The sequence below is a fragment of the Rhinichthys klamathensis genome, unplaced genomic scaffold, assembly GCF_029890125.1.
Source record: "Rhinichthys klamathensis goyatoka isolate OS25496 unplaced genomic scaffold, OSU_Roscu_1.1 h1tg000042l_1, whole genome shotgun sequence".
In the NCBI taxonomy this organism is placed as follows: Eukaryota; Metazoa; Chordata; class Actinopteri; order Cypriniformes; family Leuciscidae; genus Rhinichthys; species Rhinichthys klamathensis.
The window spans coordinates 2,681,638-2,703,379 of NW_026606589.1; the positions used below are offsets into that span (position 1 = coordinate 2,681,638).

At 44.5% G+C, this 21,742-nt stretch overlaps 1 protein-coding gene across 1 annotated transcript in view; it reads right to left on the reverse strand.

Annotated features, from left to right (window-relative positions):
* The window catches only part of btr12 (bloodthirsty-related gene family, member 12), a 29,383-nt gene that overhangs the window by 3,400 nt on the left and 4,241 nt on the right, over positions 1-21,742 (reverse strand). The window contains exons 3-6 of the mRNA XM_056247074.1: positions 19,015-19,110; positions 4,512-4,745; positions 3,930-4,077; positions 3,800-3,826 (exon numbers count right to left, since the gene is read on the reverse strand). Coding sequence (XP_056103049.1) covers positions 3,800-3,826; positions 3,930-4,077; positions 4,512-4,745; positions 19,015-19,110 — 505 coding nt within the window. The remainder of the gene's footprint in view (positions 1-3,799; positions 3,827-3,929; positions 4,078-4,511; positions 4,746-19,014; positions 19,111-21,742) is intronic.

Consider the following 21,742-nt stretch of genomic DNA (forward strand, 5'->3'; position numbering starts at 1 on the left):
AGGGTACTCAAACCTGCCTCGTCCCATCCAGGAGCCACACGTGGAGGTGTACAGCCAGCAACTCGAGGCAATTGACGTGCCATAGGCGCTGGGGTCCTATCCAGGAGCCCGCGGCAGCACGTCCATTGCACATGGCCCCCCAGCCCGTGTTGGAGGCATCTGTCGTTACAACAACATGCCGCGAAGCTCGTTCCAGAGGCACTCCGGCCCGTAGAAAACTGAGGTTCGACCACGGGGTGAAGGTTTGACGGCAAGTCGGAGTAACTGGTACTCGGAGAGTGCCGTGCTGCCATGCCCACCTCGGGACTCGGTCGCGAAGCCAAAGCTGAAGTGGTCTCATATGAAGCAATCCGAGCGGCGTTGCCGCGGCTGCAGATACCATATGCCCCAGGAGCCTCTGAAAAAGTTTCAGTGGAACCGCACTCTTGCCCTCGAACTGTCTCAGGCAAGTCAGCAGTGACTGCGCGCGCTCGCCCGTAAGCTGCGCGGACATGGCGACCGAGTCGATCTCCATACCGAGAAAAGAGATCCTCTGCACGGGGCAAAGTTTGCTCTTCTCCCAGTTGACCCGAAGGCCCAGACGGGCTACGTGGCGGAGCACCAAGTCCCTGTGTTCGCAAAGCTGATCTCGAGAGTGAGCTAGAATCAGCCAGTCGTCGAGATAGTTCAGGATGCAAACCCCGTGTTCCCAGAGAGGAACAAGGGCTGCCTCGACGACCTTCGTGAAGACGCGAGGAGACAGGGCTAGCCCAAAAGGGAGAACTGCGTCCTGATATGCCTGCCCCTCGAAAGCAAACCGCAGGAACGGTCTGTGTCGAGGGAGGATGGAGACATGAAAGTAGGCGTCCTTCAGGTCGATCGCGGCAAACCAATCCTGGTGCCGCACACATTTGAAAATGCGTTTGGCGGTGAGCATCTTGAACGGCAGCCTGTGAAGGGTTTCGTTCCACCGGTTTTCTTGGGGACAATGAAGTACGGGCTGTAGAAGCCGGACCTCATTTCGGCTGGAGGGACAGTCTCGATCGCACCCTTCGCCAGCAGGGTAGCAATCTCCGCTCTCATGACAGGGGCATTGCCACCGACCATAGTGGAGCAGACACCCCTAAAGCGGGGAGGAGACCACGCGAACTGAATCGCGTAGCCGAGCCTGATCGTCCGAGCGACCCAGCGGGACAGGTTGGGAAGCTCTAGCCAAGCTCCCAACAACTGTACCAGCGGGGTCATACGAACCACAGACTTCCCACCGGTGGTGCAGCGAGGCGGAATGACTGGCCCAGACGTGGACGGCATAGCGGCCCGATGTGGGGGCACAGTCATTGACAGCGCCCTGACAGAGCAGACCGGGGAAGGACGAACGTTCCACGGGGGTCTGCTCTGCCAGGGGGCTGGCGACAGAGGGGGATGAGAGCGGCACGGTCCGGGGACGGTGCGCACTGTCATCCGGCTCTGGGACAGAGGAGGACGAGGGGAGCACGGCCCGGGGGCGGCGCTCCGTGTCATCCGAGAACTCTGTGTGCTCAGGGATGGACAGGTTACTTCTTTCTTTAACCACATTGGGGTGCTGCCCACCCGGGGGTGAGCAGCGGGGAGTGGAGAACAAAAGATTCTCCCCCGGCCCTCCACCGGGGGAAGGAGTGGTCCTGCTACCACCTCCTGAGAAGTAACCGTCAACATCACTGAGCAGCCCGTCTCAGGAGCGCCGCTTGGGGGGCGGGGCTGGAGAGGGCTGGGACGCCTTCTTGCGGCTTCCTCCACGACCGGGCCCGGGTGAAGGCTGCTGCTTGGGAGGGGCGGGAGCCGCAGGAGGGCGTCCTCGGCGGCGAACAGACTGAGTGACCTGCCCGGCCGACTGGGTGGAGGCAGCAGCGGGTCGGCGGGGCAGGATGTGCTTAATAGCCTCAGTCTGTTTCTGAGCAGTTGAGAACTGTTGGGCAAAGTCCTCAACTGCACCGCCGAAGAGGCCGGCCTGGGACATGGGGGTGTCGAGCAGCCGGGACCGCTCGGCATCCTTCATGTCAGCCAGGTTCAGCCACAGGTGTCTCTCCTGGACCACGGCTGTGGACATCACCAAACCAAGGGAGCGCGCGGTCACCTTCGTCGCCCGGAGAGCGAGGTCAGTGGCGGCGCACACCTCATCAAAGAGCCCTGGGTCTGTCCTACCCTCGTGCATGTCTCTGAGCATCTGGGCCTGGTAGACCTGCAGAGTGGCCATAGCATGCAGCGAAGCAGCTGCCTGTCCCGCCGCTCTGTAGGACTTCGCCACTAATGTAGACGAGTACCTACAGGCTTTGGATGGGTGCTTAGGCTCGCCACGAGAAGAAGCACTCTGAGGACACAGTTGCATCGCAACAGAGCGTTCAACCGGGGGGAGCCCAGTGTACCCACGGGCAGCTGCTCCATCGAGGGGAGGAAAGGTGGATGAAATCAACGAGCGGTCACGGGAAGACATGGGAGACTTCCAGGACTTCGAGATCTCATCATGCACATCCGGGAAGAAAGGAATTGGGGTTGGCTGCGGACGTGAATCCGCAGCCGCACCCAAAAACCAATCATCTAACCGTGAGCGCTCGGAACGGGGCGGAGGAGTCCACTCTAACCCGATGCTCGCGGCCGCCCGGGCAAGCATGGCAGTCATCTCGGGATCCGACTCGGCAAACGACTGCGCACTCGAAGGAGGCAGCGCTGTCGAGTCATCATCCGATGAATCCTGCCCACCTTGTGATGCTGCGATGGACATCGCGTCATCCTCTGTAGCACCAAAGGAAACACGCGGGACATCCGAAGATGGGCCCTCGGGAATCCCCTGGACACTAACGGGCACCATCACGGGAGGGGTAGGTGCAGAGCACGGACTGATAGTCGGCGCTTTGTTCCACACCGTCACCCTCAGGTCACCCTGGCCACCAGCCGAAGTACTAGCTCTATTTCTAGAGTCAGTAGATCGGGGTGTGGATGAGGGGACTCTCACTCTTGCGAGATCAACAGTCTCGACCGTAGTGACGCGATGGTCATGTTCCCACAGAGAGAACATGAGTCATTCACGAGCGCTAATCTAGCGTGATCAATGCCCAAACACACTAGACAGCGCTCGTGCCCATCAGAGTCAGACACGAATCCACCGCAACCAGAAGTGCACGGGCGAGGCATCTTTAAAAAGACGTGCCGCGTGGAAGCTCTTTTAGAGAGGAAACCTCGGTATTGAAGCGCCCAAGGAGAAACACACTCACTGGCAAACCACTGCACAGATAAGCAGGAAGGTGTGCACTCGCTGGGAGATCGCCGTCACACCAACACCGGAGAATCTCGTCTTGTAGAAGCTGACAGTCAGAGATGGCTTGTGGAGCGAAGGGATTACCTTGGCTCCGAAGCGAAAACATATCTGCATGTTGCGGCATCTTCCGCTTTATACCCACGAGGTGGGGCGGAGATACGCTATGCAAATTCCGCAGACCCATGGCATTTCTTTGCCATTGGCTCGTTTTGTAATAGTCGAAGTTGATAGGCTTTCGATGCGAAAACCCCATTCGTCGTCCTCCGACGGAACTCGGAGTGACAACGAAAGGGAATGTGAGCTCTGCTTGTTAATGAATGGTTCCTATTGTGCTGGTATGGCTTTGCTTAGTATTTCTGAGTGGTTTTAATGCATTATTATGCAGCTGTTGGAGTGTTTTGGGTAGTTGCTTTCTGGACAAAAACCTTTGATATTCTGATTTGGAGATATGGCTCGACTGCATATTCGTCAAAATAATACTGAAAAAAATGTAACTTCAAATCTAATGCTTATATAAATAGCACTTACTTGCATAGTTTTGCAGCTTCCTGAGCTCTGCAAGGGAAATAAACACTGCATGATTACAAAGATCATGTAAATTAGCAGTTGATAAATGTTTATAGTACAGTGCATGGAAGAACTAGACATGGTTCTTCACCTTTCCCATAAAGCTGTTTGACCTCATGTTGGAATTTGTCAACCAGAGAGCAGACTGACTTCCTGATGGTGCTGACGTACAGATCTGTGTTTATAGACACCACTGACCAATCAGATGGCTCCGGTGGAGGAGGGAGAGATGGGAGGAACTATGAGGGATGAAATATTAGGTGAAATATTAGAGAATACAGCTCAAATGCACATACTTGTTTGTGTCATGCTAGGGACTTTCCATTGACCTTATCCTCATGCTATTAAGAATATTACATAACACTACCAATCAAAAATTTGGGGTCAGGAAGATTTTGTAATGTTTTTTTTAAACAAATCTCTTTTCTAAATAAAACCAAGGCTGCATTTATTGGATCAAAAATACAGTAAAACCAGCTATTTTTACTGACAAGCTTTCAACAGGATTATTTGATGAATATAAAGTTCAAAAGAACAGCAATTATTTGAAACATTAAAAATGCATTTACTCTCACTTTAAATCAATTTCATGCATTCTTACTGAATAAAAAAAAGTATTAATTTCTTTCAAAGAAAAAAAATCAAAGACTCTTGAATGGTAGGTTATACTGACCTGTAGAAAGAGCACCCTGTCCTGTGTTTGAGCCAGTGCGTCCAGCTCGCTGCTCCTCTTCCTTAGTGTGCTGAGCTCATGCTCCAGGCCGCTGGCGAGATCTCTGGCCTGCTGCTCCACTTGTTTCTGCCGCGCCGTGATGAGCTCCAGCAGCTCAACCTGCGACTGCTCTAACAGCCGCTGCAGCTCTGCGTAAACAGCCCAGCTCTCCTCTATCTCCTTCTGACTGTTCTCCTGAATGCAGACAGGATGCCATGCTTTATGTATTATCATACAGCAATTAATTCTGATTGCATATGACTGACTTTAACAAGCTACCACTCTCATAATCTACCAATTATTTAATAATCTTTAACACGTTACTGCTCTCAATTCAACCATACAGAGTTCATACTCTGATTTACAATTAAATGTTCCTGGTGAAGACGTGTTGCGTGAGCATTGACCTCAGTGATGCTGAAGTCAAATTAAAGTATGTGGGACTGAGAATGAGATTAGAGAGCTACAGCAAATGAAAAAGATGTTCAGTAAATAGCACCATAAATGTTGCCACTGTCTAGCCTGGGTGATAAAAAAAAGCATGTTAGCCAGCCCCTGACAGTACAAAGCCTCTCCATCACCAAGACTGCTGTTGTGCCTCTACATGGAAAATGGACATCCTGCTGCTCCAGGCTAAATAACAGTGGATCTCGAAGTTGCTTGGCCCCCAGAGGTGAATGGTGCAGCCTGTCCACTCACCAACCAAGCCCCAGCTATGGGTTAAATAGCTGGACAGATGAAGTTCAAAATCATGTTTCAGGCTTTCCTTTCTATGGGAGTAAACCCAAAAAGAAAATTTGAAGTGGAGCAAAAGGCGGTATGGTGCAATTACTATCACCGTACCGGCAGCTCCTACAGCCAAACTTATGTCAAATATAGTGCACTGCATAACTTTGGATCACACCAGTGCGGCCGAGAGGGAGGATCTTGATGTCTAGGCAGCTCAAGATCTCCATAAAGTGTTGCCCAGGTCTCTGCCCTGGAGAGGTTACTTCAGTGCCGCTGAAAAGCAGTAAAACCAACATGGGAGGCAGCAACTACAGGTTGCCTCTGTCGGTAGGAGAGGTCATTATATATCTCTGATCAGCTACTGCCCACCCTAAACCATGCAGCCCCCTGGTCAGTAGTGTGATGATCCACCACTGTCTGCCTGCTCCACTGGGTGCTTAGAGCTTAGATTTGGATCAAAAAGCAGGCGGTTAACATACACCAGGCAAAACAAAGAGAAATAAGAAAACAACAGCTACGTAACTGGCTACATGGAATGTCAGATCAATGTGTCCTGGCCACACAAACGACCCACAACAAATCAGTGACAGCAGGAAAGCATCATTGATCTCGATCTAAGCAAGCTGGACATTCATATAACAGCACTGCAAGAGTCCAGACTGGCTGAAGATGGCATGCGGCGGGCGAAAATCTACAAGTTCTTCTGGCAAGACCACACAGAGAGCCCTGGTTATACGATGTATGCTTTGCAGTCAGAAACAGTTTGCTGCATATGGATATGCCTCCCAATGGTGATTCTGAATGTCACCTCTCATCTTGCCTCTCGACATCCTCTGGAAAGTTGAACATCCTAAGTGTCTACACCCCAACACTGTGCTCACCCCAGGAAACAAAAGACAAGGTTAATGAAAATGAGTCTGAAAATATCATCTTGCTTATTGACTTTAATGTTAGAGTCGGTTCTGATCGCATCTCTTGGCCAGACTGCTTTGAACATTTTAAAGTCGGCAGGACGAACATCAATGGACATCAATGGACACTGGTACCACTTGGTTTGGTAATAACCAGGCTGCCATCAACAGTGTGCTTGTTACTCGTAGCTTTCACAGTGCTGATTGCGACAATGACCATTCACTAGTGTGTAGCAAAGTTCAGCTATGACCCAAAAAGATCCAACGGTGCAAGTTGGAGAGGCGCCCTTAACATCGCAAGGGCAGCGAATACACAGTTGTGTACAGGCTTCTGCATAAAAGAAGAAACGCCCCATAAAAACAGCACTGCTAAAACCATTGAAGAAAGGTGCCAATTTTTGTGGGACAGCATCCATGACACAGCCACAGCATTCCTGGCTAACAAGGAGAGAAACAGCCAAGACTGGTTTGAAACTCACCTGCTAGAGTTGGAGGCTCTCATCACTGCCAAACGAGAAGCCCTAATTCACTATAAAAAAATACCCGTCCTCGGAAAACCTTGCTACAATGAAAGGGCAAGAAGTGACTCACAGCTAGAGGCTGTGCAATGAATATTGGCAAAAACTATGCCAGAATATCCAATCCTGCTCCGAAAGTGGAAACGTGCAAGGCAAGTATGAGTGCATGAATAGAGCCTTTGGGCCCTCTGCAAACAAGATTGCTCCTCTAAAATCCAAGGAAGGCATCAAAGACTGGGATAAACAGATGGAAAGGTGGGCCAAACACTACCAGGACCTGCATACTACAGAGAACATAGTTACTGACCATTACAGACAGATCAGGATCTATCCCCAACAAAGAAAGAACTCAGCAAAGCCCATGGTAAAACACTGGGCAAGACTGCATCCCAGCAGAGGTGATTCAGTATGGGAAAGCAATGCTCATACCCAACTTGCACAAGCTTTTCAGGCAGTGCTGGGAAAAGGGATCAGTCTCCCAAGATATGTGTGACACAAACATTGAAACACAGTATAACAACAAGTGTTGGCCAACAAGGTGCTATCAGCAAGAGGCAAGACCTTGCTGATAGACCTTGGCAAGGACTCTCGAGAGGGATTGGGGAAATGCATAAAGACACAGTCTGGGCCACACATATGCCATGGTGTCCAGACCCAGGGGGGCTGGAGGAGTCGGAGAGAAACATTGCGTTGTTTCCTGTGTAGTGAAGAGGTACACCTCTGCTTCGTAAAGTTTTTCCCAAATCTGTTTCACTACCTCGGAGTGGAATTTCCATTGCCTGTGTGTCACAGCCTTTCTAGACAGTTATTCTGCTCCCACATTCATATGCTCAGGAATGTAAATCGCCCTGGACAGGACAGGAACTTGTCACGATCCCACAGCAGAACCTGCTGCACTAGTCTGTTCAGATGGCGCAAACACAGTCCGCCTTAGCGATTAGGACATGGTAGCCCCTTAACTGCTAGAGGAAGTACTTCAGGGCCAGAAATACAGCCAATAATGAGGCAATTGATGTGCCAATCAAGATGATGACCTCTCCAGATCCCTTGGGCTGGATGGCCATCTAAGACTGAACCCCAGCCTGTACAGGAAGTGTCTGTCGTTAGCATCTTGTGAGGACCCAAAGGAAGAAACCAGGGTCTGAACCACATAGATAGGGTACTAAGCCCATGGCACATAACCCTTATTTGCCTCTGTTGATTGTGATGCTGCCAATTTCTATGAAAGGAGTACTAATTTTTACACTTCGTTTTGTTGGGGGGAATGTTAAATGCTCTGTGCTCTGGGACATGCCTCGTCTGTGAAGTTCTTCTTCTGGATTTCATCAGTTCCTCGTGTCGTCTGGATGTTCCACGGTTCCTGGGTTTCACTCGAGCACGCTCACCACAGCACCACCACCGGATCGCCATCTCGTCCCTGCTTCACTTACCACCTGAGTGTTTGCCCCGACCTGTGTCTAATATCTGATTACTCTTTAATAAACTGGATTTTACTTGCATCTTACATCCTCCTGTTTTTTTCCTCACAGCTGAGTGCAACGAGCCGCTCACCAGTCTCTGCAAGGGGGGCACGACTCGCCACACTCTGCTTGTGGGTTTCCCTCCGTATAGGTGCCGGACCTGGTTGGGTGTCCGACAGCCCCTACCCTTGAACACAGCAGGGGAGAAACTTATCAAAAGCCTGTGTGTGTCTTTTGACCTCCTGGAACCTAATGACAACCGTATTAACAGATTTGCCAAATAGGCCGGAAGGCAACGCAGGGGAATCAAGGAGAAACACCCTATCCTTCTCCTTGATACCCGTGAGGTTGAGCCACAGATGCCTCTTCGTAGCGACCATAGCAGCCATAGAACGGCCGATGGCACAAACGATGGTTGCGTGAAGAGACATGGCTGTAGCCAGGCGTAGGACTGAAATCGCCTCCTAATTAATGCCCCTGCTCGCGCTCAAATCCTTCAGCAGGTCAGCCTGGTACGCCTGCACAACCACCATATGCAGGGCAGAACAAGCCTGACCCGCTGCCTGAAACGCTTTCCCCACCAGCGAAGACAAAGATACCTGAAGGCACGTCTGTTTCACGTCTATTTATAGCCTCTCACAAGCACACTTTCTGATTGTCATCGTCAGAGGTTATTTAAGCCAAATTCTTGGCGTGTTTGCCACACGCTTCACAACCAGTCGGACAAAAAATGTATTTCATAAGCGTTAATGAAACAGCATCGAGCGTAGCTTTTGAAATGGAACAAAATGCAAGCCAACAATAATTAAATAAGTTAAATAATACAAACGAAGACTTCAGATGCAAAAACCTTTAAGTCCGTCTGACATCTTTCTTTTAAATTAGCATTTTTTTATCAGGCTCCTATGTTTACGTTTAGTAATTTCACTGCAATGAAAAGGTTATTAGTTGGTTATTGAAATGCCTTATTTTCAAAAATGTCAGTTAGTCAATGAATTTGGTTGTCTTTTGCTGCAAAACCAGCTAAGTCCATGTGTGCTTTGAAAAAAAAACAAAAAACTCTAAGTCTCTTGTCGTCAGTGGAATAGAGCTGTTCTTTATTGTAGGTTATGTCAGTTTCTCTGCAACTCTGCAAACATTATCGTACTGTTAAAAACAGGCAAAGATCCCACATTACCAACTAGCTATCGCCCCATATCATTGATAAATGTTGACCTTAAAGTAATCTGCAAAACCTTAGCAGGAAGGTTAGAGAAAATAACCCCTTGTATAATTCACCCTGACCAAACGGGTTTTATAAAAGGCAGACATTCCTCTACAAACATGCGTAGATTTATTAATTTAATAGATTATTCCAACATTAATAATTTAGAAACCATTATAGTATCTCTGGATGCGGAAAAAGCCCTTGACAGAGTTAATTGGAAATTTCTATTAGCTACTTTAAGTAAATTCGGCTTTGGATCAACCTTTATTAACTGGATTAAGATCTTGTATAAATCCCCTAATGCAAGAGTTAGGACAAATGATCAAACCTCTCCTAGCTTCAATCTGCAGAGAGGCACTAGGCAGGGATGCCCTCTTTCCCCATCACTTTTTGCCATCTTTATAGAACCTTTAGCAATGGCAATCAGGCAAAATCAGGATATTAAAGGTGTTTGGTCCTTAAAGAATGAACATAAGATAAGCCTTTATGCCGACAACGTTTTATTATTCCTTCAGAACTCATGTACATCTTTCTCTGAATCAATCTCATTAATCAATAAGTTCTCATCCTTGTCCGATTATTCTATTAACTGGTCAAAGAGCACAGTTCTACCGATTAATTGTAGGTTTCAAGGGCCATCCAATATAGCATTACAATCAGGTAATATAAGACATCTTGGCATAAACATCTCCTCCAGATTGTCAGATTTATTAAAGTTAAATCACACTCAACTACTGAAGACCATAGAAGACGATCTTGCTCGGTGGAAATCTTTACCCATCTCACTCATGGGTAGAGTTGCCACCATAAAAATGATGATCTTGCCTAAAATCAATTACTTGTTTTCTATGGTCCCTACGAAACCTCCCTATACATGGTTTAGATCACTAGAATCATACATTTCGCAATTTCTCTGGAAGAATAAACCCTCTCGAATCAGCCTGAAAACTCTACAGAAAACTAAAGACAGGGGTGGACTAGACTTCCCTAATTTCCATCATTACTTCTCAGCAAATAAGTTACAGTATATTTCTAAATGGCTCAAACCTAGTGTATTGGATGAAACATGGATGGATATAGAGCAAACACTATGTGACAACCTGGAAATTTCTAATCTTCTGTATTTTAGTTCAAATATTAAATCTCATAAATGCTTTCAGAGCATTAACATCAGCACCTGTTTGACAGCCTGGTGGGAATTTCTTAAAAAAAACAGACTCTTCAATGATCCCATGTAGGCTTACCCCTATATGGAATAATCCTGATATCACACTAAACAAAAGTATGATTCATTTTATCCAATGGGAAAACAAAGGAATTAAACATTTAGAGCATTTAATCCATAACTGTAACTTTTTACCATTCCAAACAATCACCTCACAGTATGGGATAAGTAATAACAGATATTTAGAATATCAACAACTCAAAGCAGTAATAAGTAAAAAATTCCCTCTTAAGCAAATAAACCTGGAACTCCCACCAAGTGTTTCAGAATTCAGGAGCCTTGGTACTCCAAAGCTACTATCGAAAATATATAGAGTCATCTCCAAAATAGATGATACAATCTCATTACCAATTGCAAAATGGGAGTCGGATCTATCACTGAATCCCACCAATCAGTTTTGGTCGGAAATAATATTAAACAACTTTAATATGACTGACAGCTTGAATCTACGACTCATACAATACAAAATCCTCCATAGAACTTATTATACAGGACAAAGGATGTTCAAGATGGGTTTTAATCAATCAAATATTTGCACGCAGTGCACAAGTAATACAGCAGACGATTACATGCATGCCTGGTGGCTTTGTACACCAGTCCAAAGATTCTGGACTAAGGTTTGTGAGGACTTATCAATATGGCTTAAGTGTAATATACCTACTTGCCCAAAACTATGCATATTAGGGGATTTAAATGATATCAATATGGAGATCGACAAAGCACACATGGTCCTCACCACATTATCTGTTGCAAAGAAAACTATTCTTTTGAATTGGAAAACTAAAAACAATCTTAGCATTAACCAGTATAGAAATCTCCTGTCGGATCATATCAGTTTGGAGTCCATGCTTGCTTTTAACAATCTTCGATCGGGTGACTTCGATTCTCTCTGGGCCCCGCTGATTAATTATGTCACTTAGTGGGAGGGAAGGGATATGTGTTCTGCCCTGCTGGGGGATACGGGGATCTGCGGTACGATACCACTCCGACATGCGGTACGGTACCAGTCCGACATCCAACATCCAACTTAAGCCAGCTCACAATCAGTGGGCCAGTCTGGTATCCAAAAACCAGCCCAAGTCAGCCCACAGTTTGTGGAACTGTTAGATAGCCTGCTGTCAGCCCAAGCCAGATCACAGTCTGTGGACCAGTCTGGCATCCAACAACCAGCCCAAGTCAGCTCACATTCTGTGGACCAGTCTGGTATCCAGCAATCAGCCCAGTCCTGCTCACAATCTGTGGACTGGCTGGGCATCTAACAACCAGCCCAAGTCAGCACACAACCTGTGGACCTATCTGGCATTCAACAACTAGCCCAAACCAGCTCACAGTCTGTGGATCAGTCGGGATCAGTCGGGCATTTAACAACCAGGCTAAGCCAGCTCACAATCTGTGGACTAGTCTGGCATCCAACAACTAGCCCAAGCTAGCTCATAATCTGTGGACTAATCCGACATCCAACAACCAACCCAAGCCGGCTCACAATCTGTGGACCAGTCGGGCATCCAACAACCAACCTAAGTCAGCTCACGGTCTGTGGACCAGTCTTGCATTCAACAAACAGCCCATGACAGCTCACAATCGGTAGACCAGTCTGGCATCTAACAACCAGCCCAAGTTAGCTCACAGTATGTGGATTAGTCTGGCATCCAATAACCATCTCAAGCCAGCTCACAGTCTGTGGACTAGTCTGGCATTCAACAACCAGCCCAAGTAAGCTCATAACCTGTAGACCAGTCTGGTATCCAATAACCAGCCCAAGTCAGCTCATAGTCTGTGGACCAGTCTAGCATCCAACAACCAGTCCAAATCAGCTCACAATTTGTGGACCAGCCCGGCATCCAACAGCCAGCCAAAGTCAGCTCACAGCTTGCGGACCAGTCTGGCACCTAAACAACCAGCCCAAGTCAGCTCGCCATCTGTGGACCAGTCTGGCATTTAACAACCAGCCCAAGTCAGCTCGCCATCTGTGGACCAGTCTGGCATTCAACAACCAGCTTAAGCCAGCTCACAGTATGTGGATCAGTCTGGCATCCAACAACCAGCCTAAGCCAGCTCACAATCTGTGGACTAGTTCGGCATCTAACAACTAGTCCAAGCTAGCTCAAAATCTGCGGACCAGCCTGGCATCCAACAACCAGCCAAGACGAGCTCACAATCTGTGGACCAGTGTGGCATATAACAACTAGCCCAAGTCAGCTTACGGTCTGTGGTCCAGTACGGCATTCAACAACTAGCCCAAGTCTGTTCACAATTTGTGGACTGGGATGGCATTCAACAACCAGCCCAAGGCAGCTTACGGTCTGTGGACCAATCTGGCATTTAACAACCATCATATACCAGCTTACAATCGGCAGACCAGTCTAGTATCCAATAAACCAGCCCAAGTCAGCACATAATCTGCGGTCCAATCCGGCATCCAAAAACTAGCCCAAGCCAGCTTACAAACTGTGGACCAGTCTGGCATTCAACAACCAGCTTAAGCCACCTCACAGTTTGTGGACTAGATCTCAGTGCTCTGCGTGTAGCACAAACTGGCTACTAGTCTGTGGACCATCCTAGTGGCCTGCAGTCAGCATAAACCAGCTCTCAGTCTGTGTCCCAGCCCAGCAGTTTGCAATCAGCACATTCCCGTTACCAGTCTGTAGACTAGCTCAGTGGCCTGCAGTCAGCATAAACCAGCTCTCAGTCTGTGTCCCAGCCCAGCAGTTTGCATTCAGCACATTCCCGTTTCCAGTCTGTAGACCAGCTCAGTGGCCTGCACTCAGCACAAACTCATTATCAGTTACCAGTCTAAAGTTTTAAAACAAAAATAAAAAATAAATAAATAAATAAATAAAGTTGCCCTCCGAAGAGGGGGGTGAAGGTGGGAAAAAAAGAAAAAAAAGAAGAAAAAAAAGGCTTATGTCAGTTTCTATCAGAGTTACAGCAGCACACGGAACACTGTTGTGTTTGCATGCTACTCGTGAAATCCTGTCATTGCCACTGTAATGATTTTCTTTGGCCTTAGAATGGGCAGAATTATGAGTTTGATGACGTTTCCTTTTTACAGTGACTGAACCTACCACAGGTTCTTCCATTTAATCATACTCCTCCATCTTGTTTAGTAAAAAGTCTCTTCAAACAGGATAAAAACTTGCAGCTCAACAATTGAAAGCTGGCTCATATTCATGCCGTCATTCATCTTGAAATCATATGATGCCATTCATGTCTTCTGGTTGATTCTGTGAACTTTTGCTGGCAAAGGGAAGTGGCATTTAGAAGTTTCTGCCAATTAACAGTTATGTCTGAATGGGCTGAGACTGGGATCTAGCAGGATGGAAGCGAATGTATTTGATGAACGTACACTATGTGCGGAGAGCATTCGCTCAATATTGTTTCGCTTCGTTATCGTATCATTTAGCGGCTTTTGCATCTGAAGTCTTCAAATACACTTTATGGAAATAATCTCACTTTGTTTACCAATATTTTCACTGCTGACCTTCAACGATCAAATTCAACCATACAAATAACCACAAATGATCTGTAATTTTTATTTTGTATTTCTTTTTTATTTAATTTTACATTTGAATATGCTTTAGGATGGCAGAGTTTTATGCTATCTTTTGTATGGCATTAATTTATTTTTCATATAGACTGATGAAAATTTGTTTTGCTTTTGGTGTGAATAATAGGCCATTCCTCAAAGATTCAAACTTTGGGTAACACTTTAGTATTGGGAACACAAATTCACTATTAACTACGACTTCTGCCTCAATAAACTGCTAATTTATTGCTTCTTAATAGTAGTAAGGTCGTTTTTGTAGGCTTAAGTTTAGGTATTGGGTAGGATTAAGGGATGTAGAATATGGTCATGCAGAATAAGGCATTAATATGTGCTTTATAAGTACTAATAAACAGCCAAGATCCAAGTAATATGCATGCTAATAAGCAACTATAGTTAATAGCGAGAATTGAACCCTAAAATAAAGTGTTACCAAATGTTCTAGCAATGCATCTTTAATTTTCTTGAACCAAAACTTAACCCTAACTCTCATGGTACAGGTGATATTTGCAGGGTCATCCATTTTTTTGTTGTGGAAAAGCACAAAACACTTTCAGGACACTGCCCAGAGAGGAGCCCTGACACAAACACATGCAGTATAACTCATGAGATTACATGTTAACAGCTGCATGAAGAATTTCACTGTGTGTTTTAACAGGACAGACCGGTTCAACCGCTAAAACTTATACTGAAGAACTGTGTTGTTTCACCACCAGTTTAGCTCATCTGCCATCATATAATACCTATCACCTACTATCTGCTCAGACATCTTTATCTCTGTATAAAGTAATTACTGTAATGATTAAGGTTCTAATAAGTCTAATCTGAGTTATTTCTGCCTGCAGATATTTGTATTGTCTCTCTCTCTCTCTCCTCTCTCTCTCTCTCTCTCTCTCTCTCTCTCTCTCTCTCTCTCTCTCTCTCTCTCTCTCTCTCCAACCACTATGTAATTGGACCCATTTGTATTTTTAAATGTGACTCATGGTGGCCCTGTGCTCTATTTACAGTTATTGAACAAGCAAAACACTGCCACGCTAATATACTGTATATACAGTTCCAGGAGAGACCAGAGAGGAGCCGTGAGTTTGTTTAATTTTATCCTGAAGTGCTTGTGCTGTTCTGCATTTGCTAGAAAGGTGTCTCAGTTAAAGTGGGGTAGTGCTTGTGTTGTTCAGCATTTGCTGGAAAGTTGTCTCAGTTAAAGAGGGGTGTGACAACATGGGCAAATATTTGCAGTGCTCTTACTGGTTTTGTTAAACAAATGGTAAACAGATATTCTCAACAAAATAAGCTAAAGTAGAAGCAGTTACCAGCATGTGTCTGTAGTGGGAATTTTCCAGTTGTTTAGTTTAATGGATAAGGATTTAAATGTTTTTTTGTTTTTTTTTAAAGAAACAGATTGCAAAGAGCGCTTTCTAACCTATGGACATTAAAGAGCTAAGCATAACTGTAAAAAAAAAAACACAAAAAACCCCCCCAACTGTAGTCACTATGATTTTTCCCCACCTACTACTTTTTCCCCCCAAACCATCCCAGGCCTGGAAATCACAACTTTTACAAAACGGAAAACACAAATTCGTAATTTCCAGGCTTTTCATGACTATAAGAGCCCTGCTGAACTCATTAACTTGCCACAGCCTGTACCCTTACAGGGGACTGAGATTAAGGTGTAAAGATTGGTCTGCATATGGAGGCACGAAGGACGAAAGGTTCCAATGTACAGTGCTGGTCAGAATTATTTGCCCCCTTGGTAAATATGACCAAAGATGGCTGTAAAAAATAAATCTACATTGTTAATCCTTTTGATATTTTATTTTTTAAAAATTGCAAAAATCTAACCTTTCATTGATGTAAAATAATTGAAAGTGGGGGGGGAAATCACATTATGAAATAAATGTTTTTCTCCAACACGTTGGTAACAATTATTTGCCCCCTTTTATTAAATACTTTTTGCAACCTCCTTTTTCCAAGATAACAGCTGAGTCTTCTATAATTCCTGATGAGTTTGGAGAACACCTTACAAGAGATCAGAGACCATTCCTCCATACAGAATCTCTCTCCAGATCCTTCAGATTCCCAGATCCATGTTGGCGCTTCTTCTCTTCAGTTCAGCCCACTCATTTTCTATAGGGTTCAGGTCTGAGGACTGTGATGGCCATTGCAGATGCTTGGTTTTGTGCTCAGTGACCCATTTTTGTTTTGATTTTGATGATTGTTTTTGGATCACTGTCCTGTTGGTAAATCCAAACATGGCCCATTATAAGATTTCTAGCAGAGGTTGTCAGGTTTTGAATTGTTATTTTGTTGGTATTTGATCAAATCCATGATGCCATATATCTGAACAAGATGTCCAGGACCTCTGGCAGAAAATTAGACCCACAGCATTAAAGATACAGCAGAGTATTACATTTTACACATGGGGTACTTCTTTATCCCTGTGTGCACCAAACCCATCTTAGGTGTTTGCTGCCAAAAAAAGCTTTTTTTGTTTTGTTTCATCTGTTTCAAATATGGGGTTGGTTCATCCAGGGATAAAAAAGTACCCCATGTGTAAAATGAAATACTCGGCTGTATCTTTAATGCTGTGGGCCTAATTTTCAGCCAGAGGTCCTGGACATCTTGTTCAGATACATGGCATCATGGATTCGATCAAATACCAACAGATAAAAAATCAAAACCTGACAACCTCTGCTAGAATTCTTATGACGGCCATGTTTGGATCTTCCAACAGGACGGTGATCTAAAAACAATCATCAAAATCAAAACAAAAATGGGTCACTGAGCACAAAACCAAGCATCTGCAATGGCCATCCCAGTCCCTGACCTGAACCCTATAGAAAATGAGTGGGCTGAACTGAAGAGAAGAAGCACCAACATGGATCTGGGAATCTGAAGGATCTGGAGAGATTCTGTATGGAGGAATGGTCTCTGATCTCTTGTCAGGTGTTCTCCAAACTCATCAGGTATTATAGGAGAAGACTCAGCTGTTATCTTGGAAAAAGGAGGTTGCAAAAAGTATTTAATAAAAGAGGGTAAATAATTGTTCCCAATGTGTTTTGGAGAAAAACATTTATTTCATAATGTGATTTTCCCACCATTGTTTTACTTCAATAAAAGGTTAGATTTTTGAATTTTTAAAAATAAAATATCAAAAGAATAAACAATGCAGATTTATTTTTTACAGCCATCTTTGATCATATTTACCAAGGGGGCAAATAATTCTGACCAGCACTGTAGTTTAATAATATTCCACAAGGTAGTATTTAATAAAGACAGCCAATGCAAACACAAACATGCGTAAATGAGACCGAACAATGAACATAAGAAAAGCAGGAACTTACGGTAAGTAGTGCATATAACAAGGTGATAATCAAACACAGTCGAACCAAACAAACCCATAATGATGTGTGACCATGGAGACGGAAGACAGGTGGGAACTCAACCAAGGGAATACATGTGATGAATTAACAATCTGAGGCTACGTTTACACGACAACGATATGCTTAAAACGGAGAAGTTCTTCCTTTGAGTTTTCTGCGTACAGACGACACGATTGTTAAAACGATCCCCATTCACACGGATCCGAAAAAACTACTTAAAACCCTGTATTCTGTTGCCAGGCCATTAGATGGCGATGAAACACTGTAGATTGAACATGTAATACGCAAGTGCATGATGACGTTTAAAAAATGTACACTTTGAAACCCGTTTACAAAAGTTTGCATTTTCAGTCAACCAAAATACAGTTGTCGTGTAAACGGACAGCCAAACCGCATATAAAGTTTTATGTTTTTAATTGAAAACGGTGTCGTGTAAACAGCCCCTAAAAGTCCACATGGGGCAATATACACTTGTTCCATGAAGTTACAGGGTAAGCGTGACATCTGTGGGCTGTAAATTAAAGTGGTGCTTGTTACCCTCTTTTTCTATGAAGTTACAGGATAAGTGTGACATCGGCAGGCTGTAAACGAATAAGAAGTGTTGTAAATCTGTTTTGAATTAAGTTGTTTTTCAAATACAGGTTTCCGAGTCAGTGATATCAGATTGTGCGCATGCATTTGTATTGTACTTACCCTGTTCATGGAACAAGAGGGTAACAAGCACCACTTTAATTTACAACCGCAATGTCACACTTACCCTGTAACTACAAGGAACAAGAGGGTAACAAGCATCCCTTTAATTTACAGCCAGCATATGTCATGCTTACCCTGTAACTTCATAGAACAAGAGTATATTTCCCCAGTATTTAAACAAAAGTTGCAATAGTTTTAGTTTTACTTGCCTTCAAACACAGAAGAACAAACTTAATCAGTGCACATTTGTTAACAAAAAAATAACTGTATAAATGCACAGATATGTACCCCGCAATTAAAAACAAAGCCTATAACCTATGTATTAGTATGTTATTATTACAAAAAGGTATACAGTGTATGTTCTCGCTAAATTGCCCCCAAATGTAAGATTGTTGCCTATTATAATAGTAGAATGAGTACCTCTTAGTTGTAAAATACTTACAGTATAAATAATTTGTTAATTTTCCTGGTTGTCACCCCTTTATTCCCAAACCTTTACATAATGTTCCCTTATAATTACACATACATACTTTATAGGTACACTATAATTATCGAAAGTTACACTGTAAATTCGTTTTAATTAAGCAGTACTTTGTGGGCTGTAATCTAAAGCGTTGCCAATTACTTTTCAATAGAATGGTTTCAAGATTTTCTGACAGAAATTTGAGGACTTTGAAAAAGTGGCCTTTTAGCTAAAATCAAAATGGCCTTCCATATACAACTGGAAAAAAAAAAGAAATACGATCAAAGACCACTCCTTCGAGAAAAGAAGCATCACAAAGTATAAATAGACTCACTTTCACGACTTTGATAGACTGCTTGATCTCCTCGAGTTTCTTTTCTCGCTCCTTAATCAGATGTTTTAATTCCGACCTTTTCTTTCCCAGTTGACTCTGTGAATCAAACAACAAGATCCAGTCACATTTCCAGAATTATCAAGCTCAGTAATAATACTGCCGTTCAATGACCCATTTAGATTTTTGAGATGTCTGAAGTACTGGGTTACAACCAATGATGTTCACCTTGACTATTCCTCATTTGGGTCATGAGCATGCACTGTTGTGCAATGTGCATACATAATTCATAATTATAATATTTGAGGGTTAATTTGACATTTTTGGAACAGTGTTAGGCCTACATTTATTTGATATATTTTGCTATGCTGTTTCTCAACTACCCTCTCAGCTGTTTCTTTTTATATTTACATTCATGCATTTGGCAAATGCTTCTTTCCAAAGCAACTTACATTGCATTAAATGCATAATTTATTTTTCCAGTTCACACATTCCCTCCTTGGCATGTCTAATGCTATTCTCTACAGTTTGAGCTAAGGTTTATGAAAAAAAATTGTGTGTATATATATATATATATACACTCACCGGCCACTTTATTAGGTACACCTGTCCAACTGCTCGTTAACACTTAATTTCTAAGCAGCCAATCACATGGCGGCAACTCAGTGCATTTAGGCATGTAGACATGGTCAAGACAATCTCCTGCAGTTCAAACCGAGCATCAGTATGGGGAAGAAAGGTGATTTGAGTGACTTTGAACGTGGCATGATTGTTGGTGCCAGAAGGGCTGGTCTGAGTATTTCAGAAACTGCTAATCTACTGGGATTTTCACGCACAACCATCTCTAGGATTTACAGAGAATGGTCCGAAAAAGAAAAAACATCCAGTGAGCGGCAGTTCTGTGGGCGGAAATGCCTTGTTGATGCCAGAGGTCAGAGGAGAATGGCCAGACTGGTTCGAGCTGATAGAAGGGCAACAGTGACTGAAATAACCACTCGTTACAACCGAGGTATGCAGCAAAGCATTTGTGAAGCCACAACACGCACAACCTTGAGGCGGATGGGCTACAACAGCAGAAGACTCCACCGGGTACCACTCATCTCCACTACAAATAGGAAAAAGAGGCTACAATTTGCAAGAGCTCACCAAAATTGAACAGTTGAAGACTGGAAAAATGTTGCCTGGTCTGATGAGTCTCGATTTCTGTTGAGACATTCAGATGTTAGAGTCAGAATTTGGCGTAAACAGAATGAGAACATGGAACCATCATGCCTTGTTACCACTGTGCAGGCTGGTGGTGGTGGTGTAATGGTGTGGGGGATGTTTTCCTGGCACACTTTAGGCCCCTTAGTGCCAATTGGGCATCGTTTAAATGCCACGGCCTACCTGAGCATTGTTTCTGACCATGTCCATCCCTTTATGGCCACCATGTACCCATCCTCTGATGGCTACTTCCACCATGTCACAAAGCTCTAATCATTTCAAATTGGTTTCTTGAACATGACAATGAGTTCACTGTACTAAAATGGCCTCCACAGTCACCAGATCTCAACCCAATAGAGCATCTTTGGGATGTGGTGGAACGGGAGATTCGCATCATGGATGTGCAGCCGACAAATCTGCGGCAACTGTGTGATGCCATCATGTCAATATGGACCAAACTCCCTGAGGAATGCTTCCAGCACCTTGTTGAATCTATGCCACGAAGAATTGAGGCAGTTCTGAAGGCAAAAGGGGGTCCAACCCGTTACTAGCATGGGGTACCTAATAAAGTGGCCGGTGAGTGTATATACACACACTCACCAAAAGGATTATTAGGAACACCTGTTCAATTTCTCATTAATGCAATTATCTAATCAACCAATCACATGGCAGTTGCTTCAATGCATTTAGGGGTGTGGTCCTGGTCAAGACAATCTCCTGAACTCCAAACTGAATGTCAGAATGGGAAAGAAAGGTGATTTAAGCAATTTTGAGCGTGGCATGGTTGTTGGTGCCAGACGGGTCGGTCTGAATATTTCACAATCTGCTCAGTTACTGGGATTTTCACGCACAACCATTTCTAGGGTTTACAAAGAATGGTGTGAAAAGGGAAAAACATCCAGTATGCGGCAGTCCTGTGGGCGAAAATGCCTTGTTGATGCTAGAGGTCAGAGGAGAATGGGCCGACTGATTCAAGCTGATAGAAGAGCAACTTTGACTGAAATAACCACTCATTACAACCGAGGTATGCAGCAAAGCATTTGTGAAGCCACAACACGCACAACCTTGAGGCGGATGGGCTACAACAGCAGAAGAGCCCACCGGGTACCACTCATCTCCACTACAAATAGGAAAAAGAGGCTACAATTTGCAAGAGCTCACCAAAATTGGACAGTTGAAGACTGGAAAAATGTTGCCTGATCTGATGAGTCTCGATTTCTGTTGAGACATTCAGATGGTAGAGTCAGAATTTGGTCGTAAACAGAATGAGAACATGGATCCATCATGCCTTGTTACCACTGTGCAGGCTGGTGGTGGTGGTGTAATTGTGTAGGGGATGTTTTCTTGACACACTTTAGGCCCCTTAGTGCCAATTGGGCATCGTTTAAATGCCACGGCCTACCTGAGCATTGTTTCTGACCATGTCCATCCCTTTATGGCCACCATGTACCCATCCTCTGATGGCTACTTCCAGCAGGATAATGCACCAATGTCACAAAGCTCGAATAATTTCAAATTGGTTTCTTGA